We start from the raw sequence: 17,552 nt of genomic DNA, 5'->3' as shown, positions 1-17,552 counted from the left end.
CTATCATCCCAGGAGAATTATGATCCCATAGAAACTGCAATTCCATGCCCCAGGCATCCATCATGCTACGACTCTCAGTGGCAGCATGACCCATATGCCAGTACTGCAGGGGCATTATCCCCCCATGCCCAGGAGTATGGTGCTCCTCACATGCCTCGTGCCCCACAGCCACCCTGGCCACAGGCTGGATGTGGCTGGGAGGAGGACTTTTAGGAAAAGCCTCCCAGACATCCCAAGGTCTGAGGGCCATGGTGGGACACAGGGTGCAGAGCAGGGTCCCAGCGTGGCAGGCACTGGGGTATAGTTCCAGGACGGCCACAGCGGCTCTGTTGTGCAGGTGCCCTCCTTTCACTGGCATAGCAACAGTGGGTGTCCCTTCTCAGTGTCTCCCATGAGGTGGGTGCCCTGGAAGTGTGTGAGAAGACCCCTCACCCATGCAGGGGCACGAGAGTGCTGCCAAGCTGGGGCATGGCCCCCTGAAAAGCACAGCCCCAGACAGGGAAAAAGTATGAGAAGGTTTTAATGAGTGATTTGGCTGGAAAACTCCATGGGAGCCCTGGGAAGGCCAGGCTATCCAATAGTACCCACTGGATATGGGGCCCCACAGTACCCATCCAGTATGGGATTGAGCCACAGACCCCATAGTACAGACTCATCACTGTGGGGCTCTCATCACTGTAGAGCCTTGCACTACCCAGCCTGTGCAGAACTGAGCCCCCAGCATCCTGTGGTGTGGGACCAATTCTGGGGAGCAGTAAGCAGGGTCTGGGTGTGAGCCATGGGAGAGTACTCCACAGCACCCAGCTGCCTCCCAGCACCCATCCCATAGGGAGGGTGCCCCATAACATCTGGCGGCACAGTGCATCCCTCCTTGGGGGAGTGTGCCTATGGTATATGGGGGTCTGGGAGACCCCATAGTGCAGGCAATGCCATCAGCACACAGATGTGTTGTCCTCCTCTTCTTCCTTATCTTCCTCCTCCTCCTCATTATGTTTATCCTCATCCTCGCTATCAGGTAGCTGCCCCGGAGCAGGGGGAAAGGGAGGATTCCAGTCCAGCTCGATGTACGTGACAGCCAGGTTGACATAGTGCTCACCATCCAGGGTGGCCAGGACACACTCCAGCTCACCCACCAGCCCGGTGAAGGATGGTCTCTCCTCGGGCGCCGGCGCCCAGCAGCTCAGCATCACCCTGTACCTGCACCGACACCCCAGTCAGCACTGGCAGCCTCCCAGGACAACTCCCTGCCACCCTGCCCACCCCCAGCTCCACTCACAGGGTGTCGGGGCAGTGAGAGGGCTGTGGCAGGCGTCTCCCCTGCAGCAGGTAGTGAGCCATGTCGTAGGGGTCCACTCCGGCATACGGCGATGCCCCACGTGTCAGCAGCTCCCACATGAGCACCCCGAAGGACCACTGCCGAGAAGAGAGCTGCCATGGGCACACAGGGAGGATGGAGATGAGGGATGGGATGGGAAAGGGAGCCATGCCTACCACATCAGACTTTGTGGTGAATTTTTGGGTCTGGAGGCTCTCCAGTGCCATCCACTTGACAGGCAGCTTGGCGTGGCGGTGCTGCCGGATGCTGTAGTACTCCTTGCCAAACACGTCTCGTGCCAGCCCAAAGTCAGCCACCTTCACCGTCAATGTCTCGTCCAGCCTGTAGGACACCAGGTCGAGGTGGGGACTCCTGGGCACTCTCAGACCCTACCCCTGCAGTGGGGTCAGCCACACTTACATGCAGTTCCTGGCTGCCAGGTCCCGATGCACAAACTTCTTTTGGGCCAGGTACTCCATGCCCAGGGCCACCTGCAGCCCGAAGCCAATGAGCTCCTTCAGTGTGGGGCTCTGTGAGAAGGGAGTAGTAAGCATGGAGACCTTGGCACCCATCACCATCCAGGCCCCCTGGGGTACCCCCTACCCGCTCCTGGGTGCGGATGAACTGGCGCAGGTCCCCGTGGCGCATGTAGGGCAGGACGACAAGGGGCAGCCCATGGCGGGGCAGGCACACCCCCAACAGCGAGAGCACCTGGGGGTGGTGGAAGCTCTTCATGAGGATACCCTCACGCAGGAACTCCTCTACCTCCTCCAGGTCTGTGATGCCTGCAGAGAGCTGAGCTGTGGACATTCTGCTGCTGTGCCACGGGACCACACATGGGAAGGGGAGCTACTCACGGTGCAGGGACTTGACAGCACAGTGGATGTCCCCCAGCAGTGGGTCCATGTAGGTGCCATGGTAGACGCTGCCAAAGTGCCCTGCAGGGAGAGGTGGCACAAAAGTGGCACCACACACATCGGGCAGGTGACGCCACAGCCAAACTGGGGTGCAGAGTCACCTTTCCCGATGACCTGGTGGCGATGGGTGACAAGCTGCTCCTCAGGGATGAGGATGTCCTTCACTTCCTCCAGCAGCTCCGGCCGCAGATCCTCCAGGCAGCAGGAAGTGGCCCTGAGCAGGGGCACGGGGGATCCGCCGCCCGCAGCACCGGCACTGCCGTTGGCACCGGCACTGGTGACTCGTGTGCGGGGCCCCGCGGGGCTGGGAGTGCCCGCTGTGTTCAGCACTGCCGGGACAGGCAGAGGCAGGGTGAGGGCTGGCAGCACGCAGCACCCCGCCACCCCCCAGTGACACCCACTTACCCAGCACCTCTCTGTAGTCGACGCCGGGGTGCTGGATGGTGACAGGGTGGTCGCTGCGGCCGGGCTGTGCCAGCAGCTCCAGGTTCTCAGTACCTGCAGGCAGCAGTGAGGTGGGCAGGGGCTGGCGTGGCAGGGGCCTGGGGGGCATCAGAGTGCCCGGCCAGCACGGCACTCACCCCGCCTCTTATTCCAGCGCCACCGGAACAGCACGGCAGCCAGGATGCAGCAGACCAGGAAGGTGATGCTGGTGCCCAGAGCCAGGCTGGCGGCCAGGTCCAGCGAAGCGGGGGTGGACAGCACCCAGCCCAGCGCTTCACAGGCTCCGTTCACACAGATCTGGAGGATCAGGGGCTCAGCAGGAATGGGGTGAGGGGGACTGTAGCAGGTGGTTGCCCACCCGGGGGGGTTCCTACCTCCACGGGGGCCCCATCGGGGGGCAGGCGCAGCTCGCGGGGCAGGCGGCATGTCACCTCGTTCTTCAGGACGTTGGGGTGGCAGTCCCGGCCTCCCACCGTCATGGTGATGTTCATGCAGCTGGCCATGGCATCCAGCCCCAATTGCTGCCCAGACAGAGCACCGTGAGCTCGCGGGTCCTGGCAGTGGGACCCCCTCCTCTGGCTCACCCCACTGCATCACGTACGTGCACCTCGATCTCGTCATCGCCGGGCTTTAGCCAGAACCGCCTGCCCTCCTGCTCGAAGGGGATGATCTTGGGCCGGGAGTAGTAGCGGAGGGGGAACAGCCAGCGGCCGTCGGGGCCGTCCAGCAGCACGCTCAGGTGCCCCAGCACCCCCTCCACCTTGCTCTCGAAGGGGAAGGCTGGACTGCGGCACAGCAGCCGCCCCGGTGCCAGCGGGTCCTCGCACTCCTGGGGGCAGGGAGAGGCTGAGCACCGGCTCGGAATGTGCCCAGCGGATTGGGGTGGGGCGGGCAGGGCCGGGGGGCGATGGCCTCACACCCCGGTGCTTACTGTGGCTTGGGTGGTCACATGGCCGGCTTTAAAGCAGATCTTGGCGCGATACACAGAGTCCAGGTGGGTTCCGATGATGGTGAGCAGCGAGCCCCTACAGCGGCAGGGATCAGGTTCCCCGGGGTGCACATGGTCCCCGGGGGGCCTTCAATTCCCAGCACCTCATCCAGCCCAGCCAGGGCAGTGGGAGGACAGGGTTGGCCCCTCACCCAGAGGAAGGGAGCCCACGCACTCACTCATAGCTGCAGCTGGGAACGATGGCGGATACAGTGGGGTCAGGGCGGTACTGGAAGGGCACGGGAGCCGGGAACTCCTCCCCGTCGATCCACAGGGTTACCCAGGCTGCGCCCAGGCCACCAGCGGCGGGAGCCGTGCATCCGATTGTCCCATTGCCCTGACTGGACACACAGCGGGCGTGGCTGGGGGGACAGCAGGACTGCAGGGGCTCCCCGTGCCCCGTGCTGGGGACCCCTCTGTGCCAGGTGGGGGTAGGGCAGAGCTGTACCTGGGCTGCCCATCCAGGGCACACTCGGAGCCATTGACCATCACTCGCCAGCTGCTCCCTGCTGAGAGGTGCCTGCCATGGAGCGAGAGGTGGGTGCCACCCCCCCGGGGACCAAACGGGGGGTGCAGGGCACTGACATGGGGCTCCTAAGCAGAGATGGGGTCAGTGAGATTGGTGAGTGAGCCAAACCCCCCACCCCCAACCTGCCAGGGGCACTGCCAGTGTGGAACCATACCACAAAGACGAAGCCACCGAGGGTGGCGGAGCCGTAGACCCGGAAGGCAGAGGGTCTGATAGGTTCCTCCACAGTGAGCACCACATCAGCTGGGCCCCTCACTGCTGCTATCCTCCCCGGCTCCATCTCACACACCAGCACATCCACAAACTCCTTATGGCGTGGGGTGGGCAGAGATCTGTGGGACAGTGATGGGGGATCAGCCCCAGGCTGGGGGGCAGCCCCAGGCCCCTCTCTGCTGCTGCTCTCTCCCAGTACCGCTGCACACCTGTCGCTCTCACTCTTTTTTGGCAGTATGGTGCAGCCTCGCTGTCCCACTGACACCCGGTAGGCACCAGGAGGCCACCTGTGGTCAGGGTCCAGGTAGGAGCGGAAGGTCATTCCGCAGAGTGTCACCCGAGTCCGGCCCTGTAGCGGGGCACTCCGGGGATGGAACTGTGGGAGAAACACCTGTGTCACCCCAAACCCCCGAAGTGCAGTGACTGTTGAGGGTCTAGAAATACCCTTCTCTGAGGAACACAACACCCATGCCAGGGAGGGGGTCCCACCCCATTTGCCATGCCCCTCCCCATCCGAGTGCTCGGGAGGTGTGAGGAGCAGGGGGACGGCAGCGCAGACCTACGTCGGTGAGGACAGGTGGGCAGCTGTCCTGGACCCAGTGCCCGGGGCACTCGTGGCGGCGCCTGCACTGGTCCCCGCACCAGCCGCAGCCCATGAAGCGCTCGGCCCGCAGGCAGCGCTGGCATGTGGAGAAGTGGCGACAGCCAGGGCCAGTGACATTCAGGAGCCACACCTGGGGATGGAGAGTGGAGGTGAGGGGGACACATGGAGCTCCATGCCCACCCTATGCCCCTCAGAGCCCCCACTCACCTTGGTGCCAGTGGTGAAGAACAGTGAGTGGCTTTGCAGCCCCATGGCACCTCGCACTAGCCCCGGCTCTCCCAGGGAGAAGTTGGACAAGGTCAGAAGGTAGGGGCTGGAGCGCTGGAGCACCATCTGCAGCAGGGCAGAGCAGGGGGCTGAGCATACCCCAGAGCCTGCCAGGACCTGCCACCCCACCCAATCCCCCATCCCACCTGGAAGATGCGTCCTTCTGCTGTGCCCAGGTGGGCCACCGTGACATCTCCCATGGTGGTGACAAAGAGGGAGGTGAGGAGGACACCTGTCAGCTGCCCATTGAACAGATCCACTTTGTGTGAGGCAGCAGGGATGAGGGTAGGCTGATCCCAGCAGCTGGTGTTGATCACCGGTGCTGAAAGGTTCACCTGCAGCCGAACATGGGGTGGGTGACTTGAAGCTGGCCCTGGCACCCCAACTCCCACACCCTCACAGGTAGGCACCAGCTTGAGCTGTGAAATATTTTGGGGCAGCACCAGAGTGCTTAAGTTCCCCTCCAGGCTGAGAAAATTTTGGGGAAAAAAACACATCAGCAGGCCCTCCCTCAGTCCCCCATGTGGCGTCAGATCCTACCCTCCCCTCCCACCCCATCTGGATATAGTTATTCGTGCTGGCACCACAGGATGCACACTCCAACCCCAGTCCTCCCTGACCCCTGGAGCTCAGCGAGGGGCTGGGGTTGAAGAGGGATGCCAGGAGCCATCAGGTCACCAATGGACGCCCCCAGTGCAGAGGGGCTGTGGTCCCCTCTGAGTTTCCCATGCCACAGCGTGAGTCAGCAGCAGTGAGCTGTCTGCTCTGTGCAGGAAGAGGAGGGGATTTGGCTGCACCTTGCCCTGAGCCTGGCTGAGGACACCAAAACTTGTGTCATGTGCTGCGACGAGGGGGCCCTGCCGGGGTGCCCACCCATCTGCATCCCGGCCGTGCTGGGGCTTGTACCTGGGACACGGTGTTCCTGCCCCGCGGCTGTGGGAGACGAGGAACCCCGGTGACTAATTGCACTTCCGCCTGAGGTTTATTTGCCTAGAGAAGGCGGTGGCTGTGCCTAGGGGACAAGGCAGGAGCAGCCCGCACCTCCAGTATGCGAAGCATCGAGGCCCTGTGCCTTTCCTGCCCCTCCACACATAAACAAGCTGGAGAGGGTGGCTGGGGTCCAGGGACAGTCACCACGGGGACCGTGGTCAAGGCTCCCAGGGAGGCCATACCAGGGAGCCTTGCATGATATGTGGCAGTGTGCCCATGTGCCGGCACACGTACCACTGAGGTGGGGGGCTCAACAGGATCCCCACCCACATCTGGCCTCCTCAGTGCAGCTGGGGCTGCCGGAACACCGCAGCCCCTGCAGTAGGTGGTGGGTGGCTGCTGGGCTGATCCACACCTGGATGATACCACTCTCCCCCTGCCCCACCCCACCATCCATCCCGCTCTACCAGTGTTTCCCAGCTCCTGAACCCACTTTCCTATATCTAAGCCAACCCCCTGGGTCCTGGGCTGGATGCGGCGCAGGGTGGAGCACTCACATTGTGTGGGCAGTACTCCAGTGGCTGGAAGAAGCTGAGCCCCCGCAGCAGTGGCTGGTTCCCGGTGCCGCAGCACTTCTCCATGCCCTCCTCCATGGCCTGATTGAGGAGGCGGAGGGGGAAGGCGCAGACGGCCGAGTTCTCCTGTGGCACTCGGCTCTCCGGCCAGCTCTCGGCAAAGGCACCGAAGAGCACCGTGTCGGTGTCGTTGATGCCGAGGTCGCGGGCCAGGCGTGCCCCGGGGTGGGCAGTGTGGGCTGCCTGCAGCACGTTGTAGGCGATGTCCCTCTCAGCATCCTCCTCCCTCCTGCGCCGGCGCCGGCGCTTGGACTCGAAGCGGCAGTCGAGGACGAGCTCGCGGTAGTGGCGGAGGTCTCGCTCGTGGGTGCTGAGCCGCGCCAGGCGCGTGTGGTACACTGGTGATCCCGGCCGTTCTGGCTGCACCATCAGGAAGTAGACGTGGCCCCCATCGGCAAAGGAGTGCACGTAGTGGATGGTGTAGTTGTTGCGGTACTGCGGCAGCACCGTCAGCCAGTGGAAGTCATTTGAAAAGCCATCCAAGGTGCCCTTCAGGCGTCGGACAGACACTGACTGTGGGCTGTACTGTGCTGCCACGCTGCTGTTGATGGTGGAGCCGAGGTAGAAGAAGGAGGCATAGGAGGTGGCCACCACAGTGGCACTGGTCCCCAGTGGGCTGACCACACAGTCAGGGCAGAACCCAGGGCGGTTGCCCATGGCTGAGTACAGGCAGTGTGTGGCTGTGATGGCCACCTTACCGTCCCGTACCTCCAGCTGGTGCTGATAGCACAGCCCATGCTGTGCCGTGCCACAGCTGTACAGCCACGGCTCCAGCGGGTCCAGCAGCAACAGGACATTGTCTGTGTCCTCAGGGCCACCTGTGGTGGCTGGGCACAGGTGACAGATCTCACACTTGGCACTGCCCACTGGGCCGGTGACAAGGACAGAGAGCAGGCGCAGCTCCGGGCTGAGCAGCAGGATGCGGTTGCGGACGGCCACAAAGACAGCGACTGGGCTGTCAGAGTCTGTGAAGACAGCAACATTCTGGATGGGGCTGCCAGCATCGAGGCTGGGCAGCGTGTAGGGGACGGAGAAGTTCCTGGTGGAGCTGTAAGGAATGCGGGGACACTGCCAGGCACCAGCACCCAGCAGGGCCAGGACCAGCAGCGGCCAGGGGCACACACAGCACAACAGGCCCATGCTGTGCAGTGCCACTGGTGTAGGGTTATCGATGGTGCTCAGCACCCAGCAGGTTCAGAACATATGGAGGATGGGCCACCATTGCATCTGGCAAAATAAAAAAGGAAGGGTTTTACCCTCTTATTTTAGGTGAGGACCCGGGCACAGTCACAGCTGAGTGTCAGTTGGGGGTGCCAGGGTTCCCAAGGGCCAGGTGATGATGGGTAGTGCTGAGGGAGGATCAATCACACCAAACTTCTTCCGAAATATCATGAGTAGGAGGTGATGCCAAGCTGCCTGTGGCAGAGGGACAAATCCTGCCTTCTGCCACCTACAGATGCTGCCTGTCACCCTGGGGCATCTCTGCCCTGCAATGACCCATTCCGGGATAGGGCCCCTGCCAGCCGCCGGGACGGCAGTGGGGAATGGGGATCCCTGCGGGACTAGGACAAGGCCCCCGCCAGCCTCCCGGGACCGGGACCCCGAACTACCCCCGGCCCCGCCGCAACTCACCAGGTCCGGGATCTCCACTGGGTCCGGCTGTCCTCGCCCGATCCGGTCCGATCCGAGCGGTGCCGGGCGACAGGGCGCTCACCTGGGCGCTGCCGAGCCGAGCCGTGCCGTGCCGTGCCGTACCAGGGCGGAGCGGAGCAAGCCGGGACGGGGCAGGCGAGGCGGGACGGGACAGGGCGGAATGGGGTGGGCGGGTCCCGCCCCCGCACCGCCCGGGGCCCCCCGAGAGCCGGCCCCGGCACACGCAGCCCGGGGCACGGGGGTGTGCGGGGAACACGGAGCTCGGGGTACCCGCAGGGTGGCCGGACACTCCCGGGGGGACAGGCACGGCTGGGCACGGTGCCCGAGAGGCGCGCGGGTGTGACTCGGGGCCGCCGGTCGGAACACGGGCGCGGGGCTGGCACACTGCCTCGGCTGCCCGGCTGCAGGTCTGTGTGGCCGTCGGGGGATCCCCGTGGCTGGGAGGTGGCTGCTAGCAGCATCCCTGGGTACGAATGGGCTCCTGCATGTCGGTACCCCTCGGCCCCTCGGCCGCAGCCCCCAGCCCCGCTGCCACAGGGACGGCTGACACCCCGACACAGGGAATCGAAATTGCCACTTCCCTAAAGCTCCCGCGGCAGCACCGCGTTCGCTGCTCGCTTCCAGCCCAACAGGGCAGCCTTGGGGGGTGCGGCAGGCTCAGCACCAGAGTTCCCAGCTGGGAGAAAAGAGCAGGGCTGGAAGAGCCACAGCTTTGCCAGGGCAGCTGTGAGGGTTATTTCTGTTGTGCCCATTCTGTGTCCCATGTCCCATTCCTCCCCGGCCGTCCGCAGTGACAGGAAATGCCAGCACCTCTGGGAGTGACTGCTGATCATAGGGATGTGGGAAGATTCTTTACATCCCGATCCATACATGGATTTGGCCTCCAAATGCCCTGCTGTCCTCGGACGCTGGGGCCATGAATCCCAGCTTTGCACATAGACCTTTCCTCCAGGTGAGCAGGGCGCTGGAGACTTTGGTCGCAGGAGAGGCTGAGGCTGCCGAAAATGCCCTGTGCCTGGCCAGCCCCAGCCCTCCCAAGGCTCCCGCCCCGTGTTGTGTAAGGCCGGGCAGTTCCGCTGGCTCTGGGCCTTACCCAACAGCTCCTTCCTCCGGCTGCGCCTCTGCTCGGTTTCGACATGAGCTGGCCGCGGCCAGCTCAGCTCGGGAATTTTGCCGCTCCCAGTCTCCAGCCAGCGCCGCCTCCTGCCAGCACAACCCCGGCAGCCTCGCACCACTCCCAGGCAGCTTTCCTGGCTCCCAGCAGATCCCCGGGGCTGGACTGCACCGTAGCAAAACTTGGAACAAACTTCCCCCCCAGCCTGGTTTTCCCCCCACTCGAGTGAACATACAGGAACGCAACAAGACTTAACTTAGGGTCCAGATAATGTTTATGAGCAAAGACAAGCGATTACACTCTAGCAGCAGCCTAAATACAGGAGCAGATCCCTGTGCTAGCCCTGCTGGATCCTTCCCAGCTCCTTCTGTGCAAGGGTGTCACCCTGACGGCTCTGCCCCTCCTCCAACGCCTATTCCAGCACTATTCAGACAGCAGCTCCAAACACGGAGTTGGGCCATTCACAGGTGCTCAGCCCCACACCAGTGCCTGGGGTGGTCACAGAGGCACAGGAAACTCAGCAGAGCTGGCTCGAGGGGCTGGGTTTGGGAGACAGGTGCTCCTGTGCCAAGGAGAAAACTCCCCATGGCCTGGGGAGCACCATGGCCCTATACCAGGGGTGTCTCCTTGGCTCTCTGGAGCTGCTCTGTGTCCCCGTGGTGTGGTGGGCAGGACCCTGCTGTCCCAGTTGGGGCAGGCTGACCCACCCTGCCTGCCAGCATCCCCACGGACAGACATCCTTTTCACAGCCACAGTGGGAAGAGCCCAGGCTTATACAAGATGCCAAGGGGGCAACCTGCTCTGTGACTGCAGAGGCTCCCTGGCACTTGCGGGGATCCAGACCCCCAAGGCAGGGAGAGGAGCAGTGTGTGCCCCAGGCCAGCCCTATCACTTGCATGGACAGTGTCACCCGCTATCTGCGGGCACAGCAACACAGGGGTCCCCTGAGTGCTGCCACATCTCCCCTGAGGATCCCCACCCTTGGCACAGCCACAGGATGTCAGAGAAGGGAGATGCCAGGCACAGGGAGCAGAACCCAGGGTCTCTGCTCCCCTCCAGTAACCTGGGGTACCAGCAGCCCCACTCCAGGACCCCCAAAACAAGGGATGGAGCTGGGGACTGCAGAGGAAGAGCAGCCCCATAGCTGGGGCATTGCCTGCAGCTGAGATAAAGTCCTGTTCATCCCCTTTCCCTGTGCACCCCATCTCTAACACCCAGGTTGGACAGTCCCGCAGGTGGGGCTTCCCTGTGCTCTGGGGTCCCACCATGCCCTCTCCCCTGGGCACACAGCCCGGGGATCCCTGGGAATGGGCTCCCCAGCACAGCAGGGACTCTTCCAGCTGGGTCCATGCCCTGGGTGATGCCCATCAGTACGTCTGGGGCGTGAGGATAAAGAGTCGGTCTTCCTCCTTGCGGATCCACTTCATGAGCTTGTTGACAGCATTGATGGCGCCAGCCTTGGTCCCCAGAGGACTGTAACATATGTAGAGCTCAAAGGCATTGGTTACCTGGGAGAAGGAACAGGACACATGCTGGGAACAGGACTGCACCCCACTTGGGGCTGGCAGTCCATCTTCCCTCCATGGGCTACCAGTAATGGGCAGAGGGGCTCCAGTGCAGGGGCATGAAGTGGCAGTTGGGTACCCTAAATGGGTGGCATCTGGTTTACTCAGAATTGGGAGAACCAAACCCTGGGGTTTGTCCCCAGAGTGGGTTTTCTCCACAGCACTGAGTTCATGACAGAACATGGCCACAGCCCTTGGTGCTGGAATTCACCAGCTCCCACTGCCACCCCTGCCTCTCCCTCCCCCACACAGAGGCAGGCTCACCCCCAAAGGAACCAAGGCTGGGGTCCACCCTAGAGCTGGGGCTGTGTGGTATTACCACCCCCTTTCCCCACCACACAGGACCAGAAAAGACAGGCTCACCAAACCCACCAATGGCCTTACCCATGCCAGGAGGTTCTCGCGGGGGCCTGTGAAATAAATGTTCTTCAGGGGCCGTGGAGAGTTGTGGGCCCGACTGTGCAGATACTGGTAAAGCCCCAAGAGCCTCTCCTTCTCCTCCTCCTGCACATAGGGAGCCTCAATCTCGGGGCTGCAGGAACACAGCACCCCATTAACTCCCTGGAGAAGGAGCTTGGCCCATGCCACATGAACCAGTGGTTCCCCGGGGGCTCACCTGGTGAAGAGCCCCGAGCTCTTGGACTTGTAGATGAAGTGGCGGAGGTCAGGGATGCCCACCTGGGTGACGCTGTAGAAGGGGGTGCGCAGGGCCTCCTGCAGGGCGTGGTGCACCCCCCGCCGCCGCAGGCGCTCCTGGAAGCGCCGCTTGCAGTCGGACACGGTGAAGAAGTCCTCACGGTCAGTGGAGACCAGCAGCAGGCACAGGTCCATCTCCTGCTCCAGGTAGGAGATGTGGGCATGGAAGAAACCGCTGGAATTGAACTTAGGGAGGCATATGGGAGTCCAGGCTTCACCCTCTCGAAAAGAGGAAGAGGAGCTGATGAGGTTGAAGAGCAGATGGAGGTCAATGGGGTGAAGAAACTGATCCTTCTTCCTCACGAGAGACACCAGCTGGTTCCCAGACAGCAGAATGGAGAAGACCAGGCTCTTGGCCTTGGCCTGCTGCAGGCTGCTGCTGACAGCGTCCCGGACGCTGGCAGCCAGGGGTAGGCAGCGCACGGCGCCCATCAGGAAGCTGGGGTCGTGGGCCATGAGGTCCAGCAGGTTGTCGGTGATGCGCTCGGAGCCAGCCAGGAGCCGGCGCAGGTCATAGTTCTGCTTCTGCTGGAAGATGTGGTTGAGCTGGGTCCAGGTCAGCAGGCTCAGGATCTGGTAGTAGATATAGAGCAGCTCGTGGGCAATCTCCTGCTCTGACTGCCGGGTGCGTGCCACTGCCACCAGCACCAGCGGGCTCCTCCGCACGAAGACCACCTTGTAGCCATCTGCTTGGGAGGGAGTCCCCGGGGGGCCGGGGACAGACCTGTGAGCCTGGCTCCCCGGGGCTACAGCCTCTCCTCACAGCCACCCATCTGCCCCTGGGGACAGTTGACATGGCCCACACAGTGGCAGGCAAATGGATGGGTAGGCTGTGACCCCCCATCCCATTCCCCCCCAGGACGGTACCTGCGTGGATGGACCGGATGGCGTTTTTCTCAGCCTCCAGGAAGGACACCAGGGCCATCATGACACCCATGGTGCTGGACAGGGCCTCCTCAGAGCCATAGCGGGAGTAGACGGGCTTGCCCGCCTCGCTCAGCACGAAGACATGCTTCCGGTGCAAGCGCCAGGCGTCCATGGTTACGTCCTCCTCCTCCTTCCCCGACAGCACAGAGTCACGGCGGGTGGTCTGCGGGGATGACTCCAGCTTCCCCTCCTTGCCCGGCCTCATCTCCTCCTCCAGGTCGAGGGCCATGCCCGTGAGCTGTGTGCTCAGCTCGCTGAAGTCCTTGCTGATCTGCTCCATGCTGCTCTGCTCGGCCGGCTCCCCCTGCCTCTCCTCTGGGTTCTGCACCGTGGCTGCCCCGTCCTCGGGACTGGTCAGGTCCTCGTAGGAACGGGTGTGCACGAACATGGCTCCCTCCTGACCCGCCCCTGGGAACAACGGGACATGCAGTATCTGTCCACGTGTCCCCCATGCTGGGGGAAAGATGCAAAGGGGGCCTACCTCCTCTCCCCATCCCACAGCCTCATGGGAGTGAGGGTCTTGCTTGGGGGGGAGTCAGGAGTGGGCCCATCTCCCCCTGCCCACAGGGCTGTGGAGGTCCCAGCCCACATGAGGAGCTGCTCTTTCCCCCCCGGTGAGCTGTGCTCCATACCTGGCTCCGTGCCATGTGCCAGCCCTGGCGTGGGGCTCTCAGACCTCTCTGTGTGCTGGCCATCTCCCGGCGCCAGGGACCCATTGGGCACTTCCCAGCTTTTCTTCTTGTGGACATCTGCAGCCATTCCTCGGGGCAGGACCTGCATGTGACCCACAGTGTCACCCCTGTGTCCCCTCACTTTCAAAGCAAGTCCTGAAAGGCTTTGTTCTCCAGGCCAGCACCCATGGCTCAATTCCGCTGGCTCAGCAGGCAGCGCCGAGCCCTGGTGAGATGTCAGAAAAGCTGCTCTAATCCATCAGGATTTCCCCTCTCACGCAGCCCCAGCTCTTTCCAGTCCCCTGGTCATGTCACCTTTCATCCAGGCTTGGCCCCAATTTCTCCCATGAAAACTGTCCAGCCTCCCTATGCAGCGAGGGGGAGGGGACACGGCCCTGGACGAGGCTTGTCCCACACACCCGGATCCCAGAGGCCTCATGTTTGCAAAGGGAGGGGTTTATGACCCTCCTTGGACCGGGTGAGGTGGCTGTTGATGGGATGAGGTTGGTGACACTCCTGAGCTGGCACATATGATGTCACTTCAGGAGCTGGGTGCCCTCTCCAGTAGAGGCCATGCCTGCAGCCTGCTCCTTCCTCCCTTCCTTGGGGGAAAATGAGCCCCAAAGTGAGCACAAACAAAAGCAACAGGAGGCAGGCAGGCTGGCTAGGAGCCTGTGCCTCTGAACCCGGCTGCTAGGGAAGCTCATGGAGCCCAGGCTCTGCCCTGGCACACCTTCTGTTCCCAAATCCAATCCCAACTAATGCTGCACCCGGAGGAGCCAGACTTGCTCCAAAGTACAAAGTACCACGGAGTGGATCAGGGCCCTGTCCTTACCTGGGAAAGTTTATACAGCTCCCACCCCCCAACCTGTGACAGCTCTGAAGGGTGTTGGGGAACTGGTCAAAGCTCCATCCTCCCCTGAGGAGCTAAATCCTCACCTCACAAAACCCTGTGACAGCTCTGGAGAGTACTGGGGAACAGACACAGTACTGGGGAACAGATAAGGACTCTGTCCTCATCTGGGGGAGCCTGTGACAGCCCCGGAGAGTGCCGGGGAGCTTACTGGGATCCCGTCCGCACCTGGGGGAGGCAGACAGCCCACTAAAATCCTGTGACGGCCCTGGAGGCTGCCGGGGAGTGGTTCAGGGCTCCGTCCTCACCTTTTCTCCTCACCCTGCTGACCTTCCCGCAGGTGAGACTCACCCCAGGACCCCCTCCCGGCCCAGCACGGACCGACCCCGACCCTTCCCCCTTCAGCACTGAGGTGTCACCGCTCCTGCAGCCCCGACCCGACTCAGGCCCAGGACCCCTCTTAAGGACAACGCGCGGGGACCCACCTCTGCGGCTCCTCCCGGGGCCGCCCTGCAGCCCCCTGGGCACAGCCTAGGCGGGTCGGTGAAGGGCTGGGAGCCGGCGGCGGGTGGTTACCTCCCGCCCTACCCCCGGTCCCGGTCCCGGCCCCGACCGCGGCGACACCCCCGCCATCGCGGCGACCCGCCGCGGGCCATCATGGGAGTTGTAGGCGGTGCGTTCCAAGGGGGATCATAGGAGTTGTAGTCCGCGAGCCGGACACGCCTGAGAAAGGGCGGCAGCGACGGGGCTACAGAGACTACAATTCCCAGCAACCCCTGGGGACCCGCGAGGAGGAGGGAGCCGGATGTTCCGGGTTCTCGCCGTGGCGGCTGTGGGGCCTGTGCGAGGCGGGAGCGGCGGCGCAGGAGAAGGAAGAGGAGGTGATGAGAGTCTCCCGGGAGATAAAGGGAATCGCCTGGGATAAAGGGGATCTCGCTCAGTGGGGTGAGAGGGGCGAGGAGTGTCCCGAGGGGCTCCCCGGGTGGGCTTGCCCGGGGTGGAGGAGAGGAGGCTGCGGAGTCCGTGAGGATGGGGGTGGGGGGGTGTGTCTGTTTTGGGGTCACCCGTGGTGCAGGAATAGAGTGAGGCTGAGGGCGGACCGCTGCGGGGCGGGAGGCCTGGCGCTGTGGGCCCGCAGCTGCGTGCCCTGGGCTCGGTGTCTTCATCAGGACCCCAGCCTCAGTGGGATGTGTGCTGTGGGGTCGGCATGCCCGGCCCCTGGGTCAGGATACGGTATCCTAGATGGTAGTGTTGGGGCCTGCCATGTGTGTATCACTGTCAGCAGTTGTGGTGTTTCTGTGTATCTCGGTGTTGTTCTGAGGCCCTGATCAAGATCAGGGCCTTTTTTGCAATAGGTCATATGTGTGTCCATCTCGGGATGCTTGTGGCTGTAAAAGGGCTGGACCGAAGTGGGCTGGATTCCTGCTGGGGTGCAGAGGGTCTGATGGGAGCTGTGTGTTAGCGGATGCAATCCCAAGTGATGGCTAAATGGGATTTTGGGCTGTTAGTAAAGGCTCAGGGGGAGGCAGGATGTGGTCTGGCTCTGGTGGAGGCCGGGTAAGGCAGTGATCAGGAAAGACTGGGGGTGATGACAGTGACCTCCCATGCTCTGCTTTTAAAAACAATTGGCACTTCAAGGGGCTGGTGTTGCTGCTGCTGTGTGGTGTTACTTTTGGCAATGCTGCTGAAGGTGGAACCCACTTTCCTATCCTGGCAGTGTATTGGTGGTGTGAAAGTCCTTCCCAACATTCACTGGTTGGGAACACACTTGTGAAGTCCTTTGAGACAAGCAAGGTCAGGATAGTAATGAGGTGGTGTCTGTGCTAGAAATTCACCTGATTGTCTCTAATACATGTTTTTAGAAGCATCATACAGATGAAAAGTATGCACATCCCCTTTTTTTTCAAATTAAAATCCTCCAGCCTGACACCTATGAGAGCCAAAATGGTTCCCTCTCCCTTCAATTTCACATGTCAGTGACCTGCTTCTGATATTTCTTCTGAATTAGGGATCTCCTACTTTAACATTGATTAACTGGCTTTCTTGGCTACTTGCAGTTTCTGTAGCTTTGGGGAATAGTTTTCTCTTGTACCTCCTGCAGTATTTGGATTTCACAGAGGCCTTTTCCTTTCTTCAGCCCTACAAAAACTTAACTGAGTGCAGAAAGTTGTTGCACAGCAAACTGCTTCCTCTGTGCCTGTGTGTAGTTCTGTGTTTGATTCCCTCGTGGTCTATAAATACCAAGTCTTGGCAAAATCTATTTGGAGAGAAACTCTGAATATCAGAGTATTTCTCTGAAAATAGCACTCAGTCTGTCACCAATTACCGTTCTCTCCCCCATATTTGGAAAAAAAGTGGGAAGTTGGGTGTAAATTGGTGAGGAGATACTTGAGGGCTGTGCTGGCATTTCCCACTCGGCCTCTTGACAGATGTCTTTATTTAGTCCTCGAGAAGACCAGTTGCTTAGTCTGGCTCAGCTGCACAGTTCCTATGATCAAAACCATTATTTTACCACTGCAGGATATAAATTGGAAGAAGAGATCCAAGAGTTTGCTGTCAGGCTTAGTATGTGCAGTTGGGGAAGTGGAGTCAGGATCCTCCCCTGAGCTGTCTGGGGAAGCACTGGGGAGGGCAGGGATACAGTTCTGAGGAAGTCATTGGGTGTAATTGCCAGGGAGCATCTGCAGCTCCACCAGTCTCTCCTGGGAGGGCTCTGTCACCACCAGTCATTGGAGGAAATAAAACCACAAAAGAGCTTCTCCTTGTTTACTTGTGCCTTCTGTATCTTCGGTGGAGCTGAGGCTTTGCCACCAGGAAGTAGAGCCAGCTGGGATAGGAATAGGGAAAGATGATGCATATCTGCCTGCTGAATGTTCGGGGTAATTGTAACAGCTGATCATTGTCCTAGAGAGCTGTCAGTCTGGGCTCTGCCAGTGGCTGGACTGTTTCCATCTCCTCAAACACTTGGTTGTGATCAGAGCATGACAAAACTAATGGATGCACAGTTCCAAGCACACAGGTGGCTTTTTGCCATGATTTGCTGTTGGCCTGGGGTGTGTTTGGCAAACAGCCTCACTCACACTGACCTGTCTCCCAGCATTTACCTGTGAGCTGAGAGGTGGAAGCTGAGCTGGCAGATATCTGCCCGTGGCAGAAGGGTGAATCCTCAAGGTGTCTCATCGTGGTGTGCTTTTTTTGGAGCAGTTGTAGCAGGGTGTACCTTCAGGAGAT

The 17,552-nt window shown here is 61.4% G+C and overlaps 3 protein-coding genes across 4 annotated transcripts in view; 1 reads left to right on the top strand and 2 right to left on the bottom strand.

The window, feature by feature from the left end:
• Positions 1–502: 502 nt before the first annotated feature.
• On the bottom strand, positions 503–8,589 carry MST1R (macrophage stimulating 1 receptor). The gene is made up of 21 exons (XM_083869690.1): positions 8,475–8,589; positions 6,765–8,069; positions 5,424–5,612; positions 5,218–5,343; positions 4,970–5,140; positions 4,616–4,782; positions 4,348–4,525; positions 4,113–4,258; positions 3,844–4,005; positions 3,608–3,701; positions 3,278–3,505; positions 3,051–3,197; positions 2,814–2,973; positions 2,638–2,730; positions 2,334–2,561; positions 2,173–2,253; positions 1,919–2,100; positions 1,736–1,845; positions 1,492–1,657; positions 1,277–1,413; positions 503–1,197 (listed from the first exon to the last, which is right to left on the bottom strand). The coding sequence occupies exons 2-21, from the start codon at positions 7,980–7,982 to the stop codon at positions 933–935; spliced, it is 4,248 nt and encodes a 1,415-aa protein (XP_083725816.1). The 5' UTR covers positions 7,983–8,069; positions 8,475–8,589; the 3' UTR covers positions 503–932.
• A 1,276-nt stretch (positions 8,590–9,865) lies between these two features.
• Positions 9,866–14,935, bottom strand: MON1A (MON1 homolog A, secretory trafficking associated). The gene is made up of 6 exons (XM_083869142.1): positions 14,807–14,935; positions 13,430–13,571; positions 12,738–13,205; positions 11,791–12,556; positions 11,559–11,706; positions 9,866–11,117 (listed from the first exon to the last, which is right to left on the bottom strand). Exons 2-6 carry the CDS (start codon positions 13,554–13,556, stop codon positions 10,977–10,979), a joined length of 1,650 nt encoding a protein of 549 aa, XP_083725268.1. The 5' UTR covers positions 13,557–13,571; positions 14,807–14,935; the 3' UTR covers positions 9,866–10,976.
• Positions 14,936–15,111: 176 nt separating this feature from the next.
• Positions 15,112–17,552, top strand: part of RBM6 (RNA binding motif protein 6) — a 58,558-nt gene continuing 56,117 nt past the window's right edge. Inside the window, exon 1 of one of the 2 annotated variants that reach the window (XM_083869707.1) lies at positions 15,112–15,202. The gene's annotated coding sequence lies outside the window, so the exon portion shown is untranslated. Of the gene's footprint in view, positions 15,267–17,552 lie in introns of both variants that reach the window. The other variant, XM_083869706.1, reaches the window with a different exon arrangement.

Source organism: Zosterops lateralis (assembly GCF_965231275.1).
Source record: "Zosterops lateralis genome assembly, chromosome: 11".
Lineage (NCBI taxonomy): Eukaryota > Metazoa > Chordata > Aves > Passeriformes > Zosteropidae > Zosterops > Zosterops lateralis.
The sequence above is the reverse complement of the archived record's forward strand: the minus strand, read 5'-3'. Positions and strand labels throughout refer to the sequence as shown.

What these genes read in the sequence shown, in the direction of transcription:
- MST1R (XM_083869690.1), bottom strand. Translation starts at nt 7,982, where the DNA reads ATGGGCCTGTTGTGCTGTGTGTGCCCCTGGCCGCTGCTGGTCCTGGCC. An exon ending in TCGGTGGCTTCGTCTTTGTG is followed by an intron (nt 4,259 to 4,347) that starts GTATGGTTCCAC and finishes ATCTCTGCTTAG; the next exon opens with GAGCCCCATGTCAGTGCCCT. An exon ending in CCGATGGGGCCCCCGTGGAG is followed by an intron (nt 2,974 to 3,050) that starts GTAGGAACCCCC and finishes CTGATCCTCCAG; the next exon opens with ATCTGTGTGAACGGAGCCTG.
- MON1A (XM_083869142.1), bottom strand. Translation starts at nt 13,556, where the DNA reads ATGGCTGCAGATGTCCACAAGAAGAAAAGCTGGGAAGTGCCCAATGGG. An exon ending in GGCACATGGCACGGAGCCAG is followed by an intron (nt 13,206 to 13,429) that starts GTATGGAGCACA and finishes CGTTGTTCCCAG; the next exon opens with GGGCGGGTCAGGAGGGAGCC. An exon ending in GCGAGAACCTCCTGGCATGG is followed by an intron (nt 11,118 to 11,558) that starts GTAAGGCCATTG and finishes TCCTTCTCCCAG; the next exon opens with GTAACCAATGCCTTTGAGCT.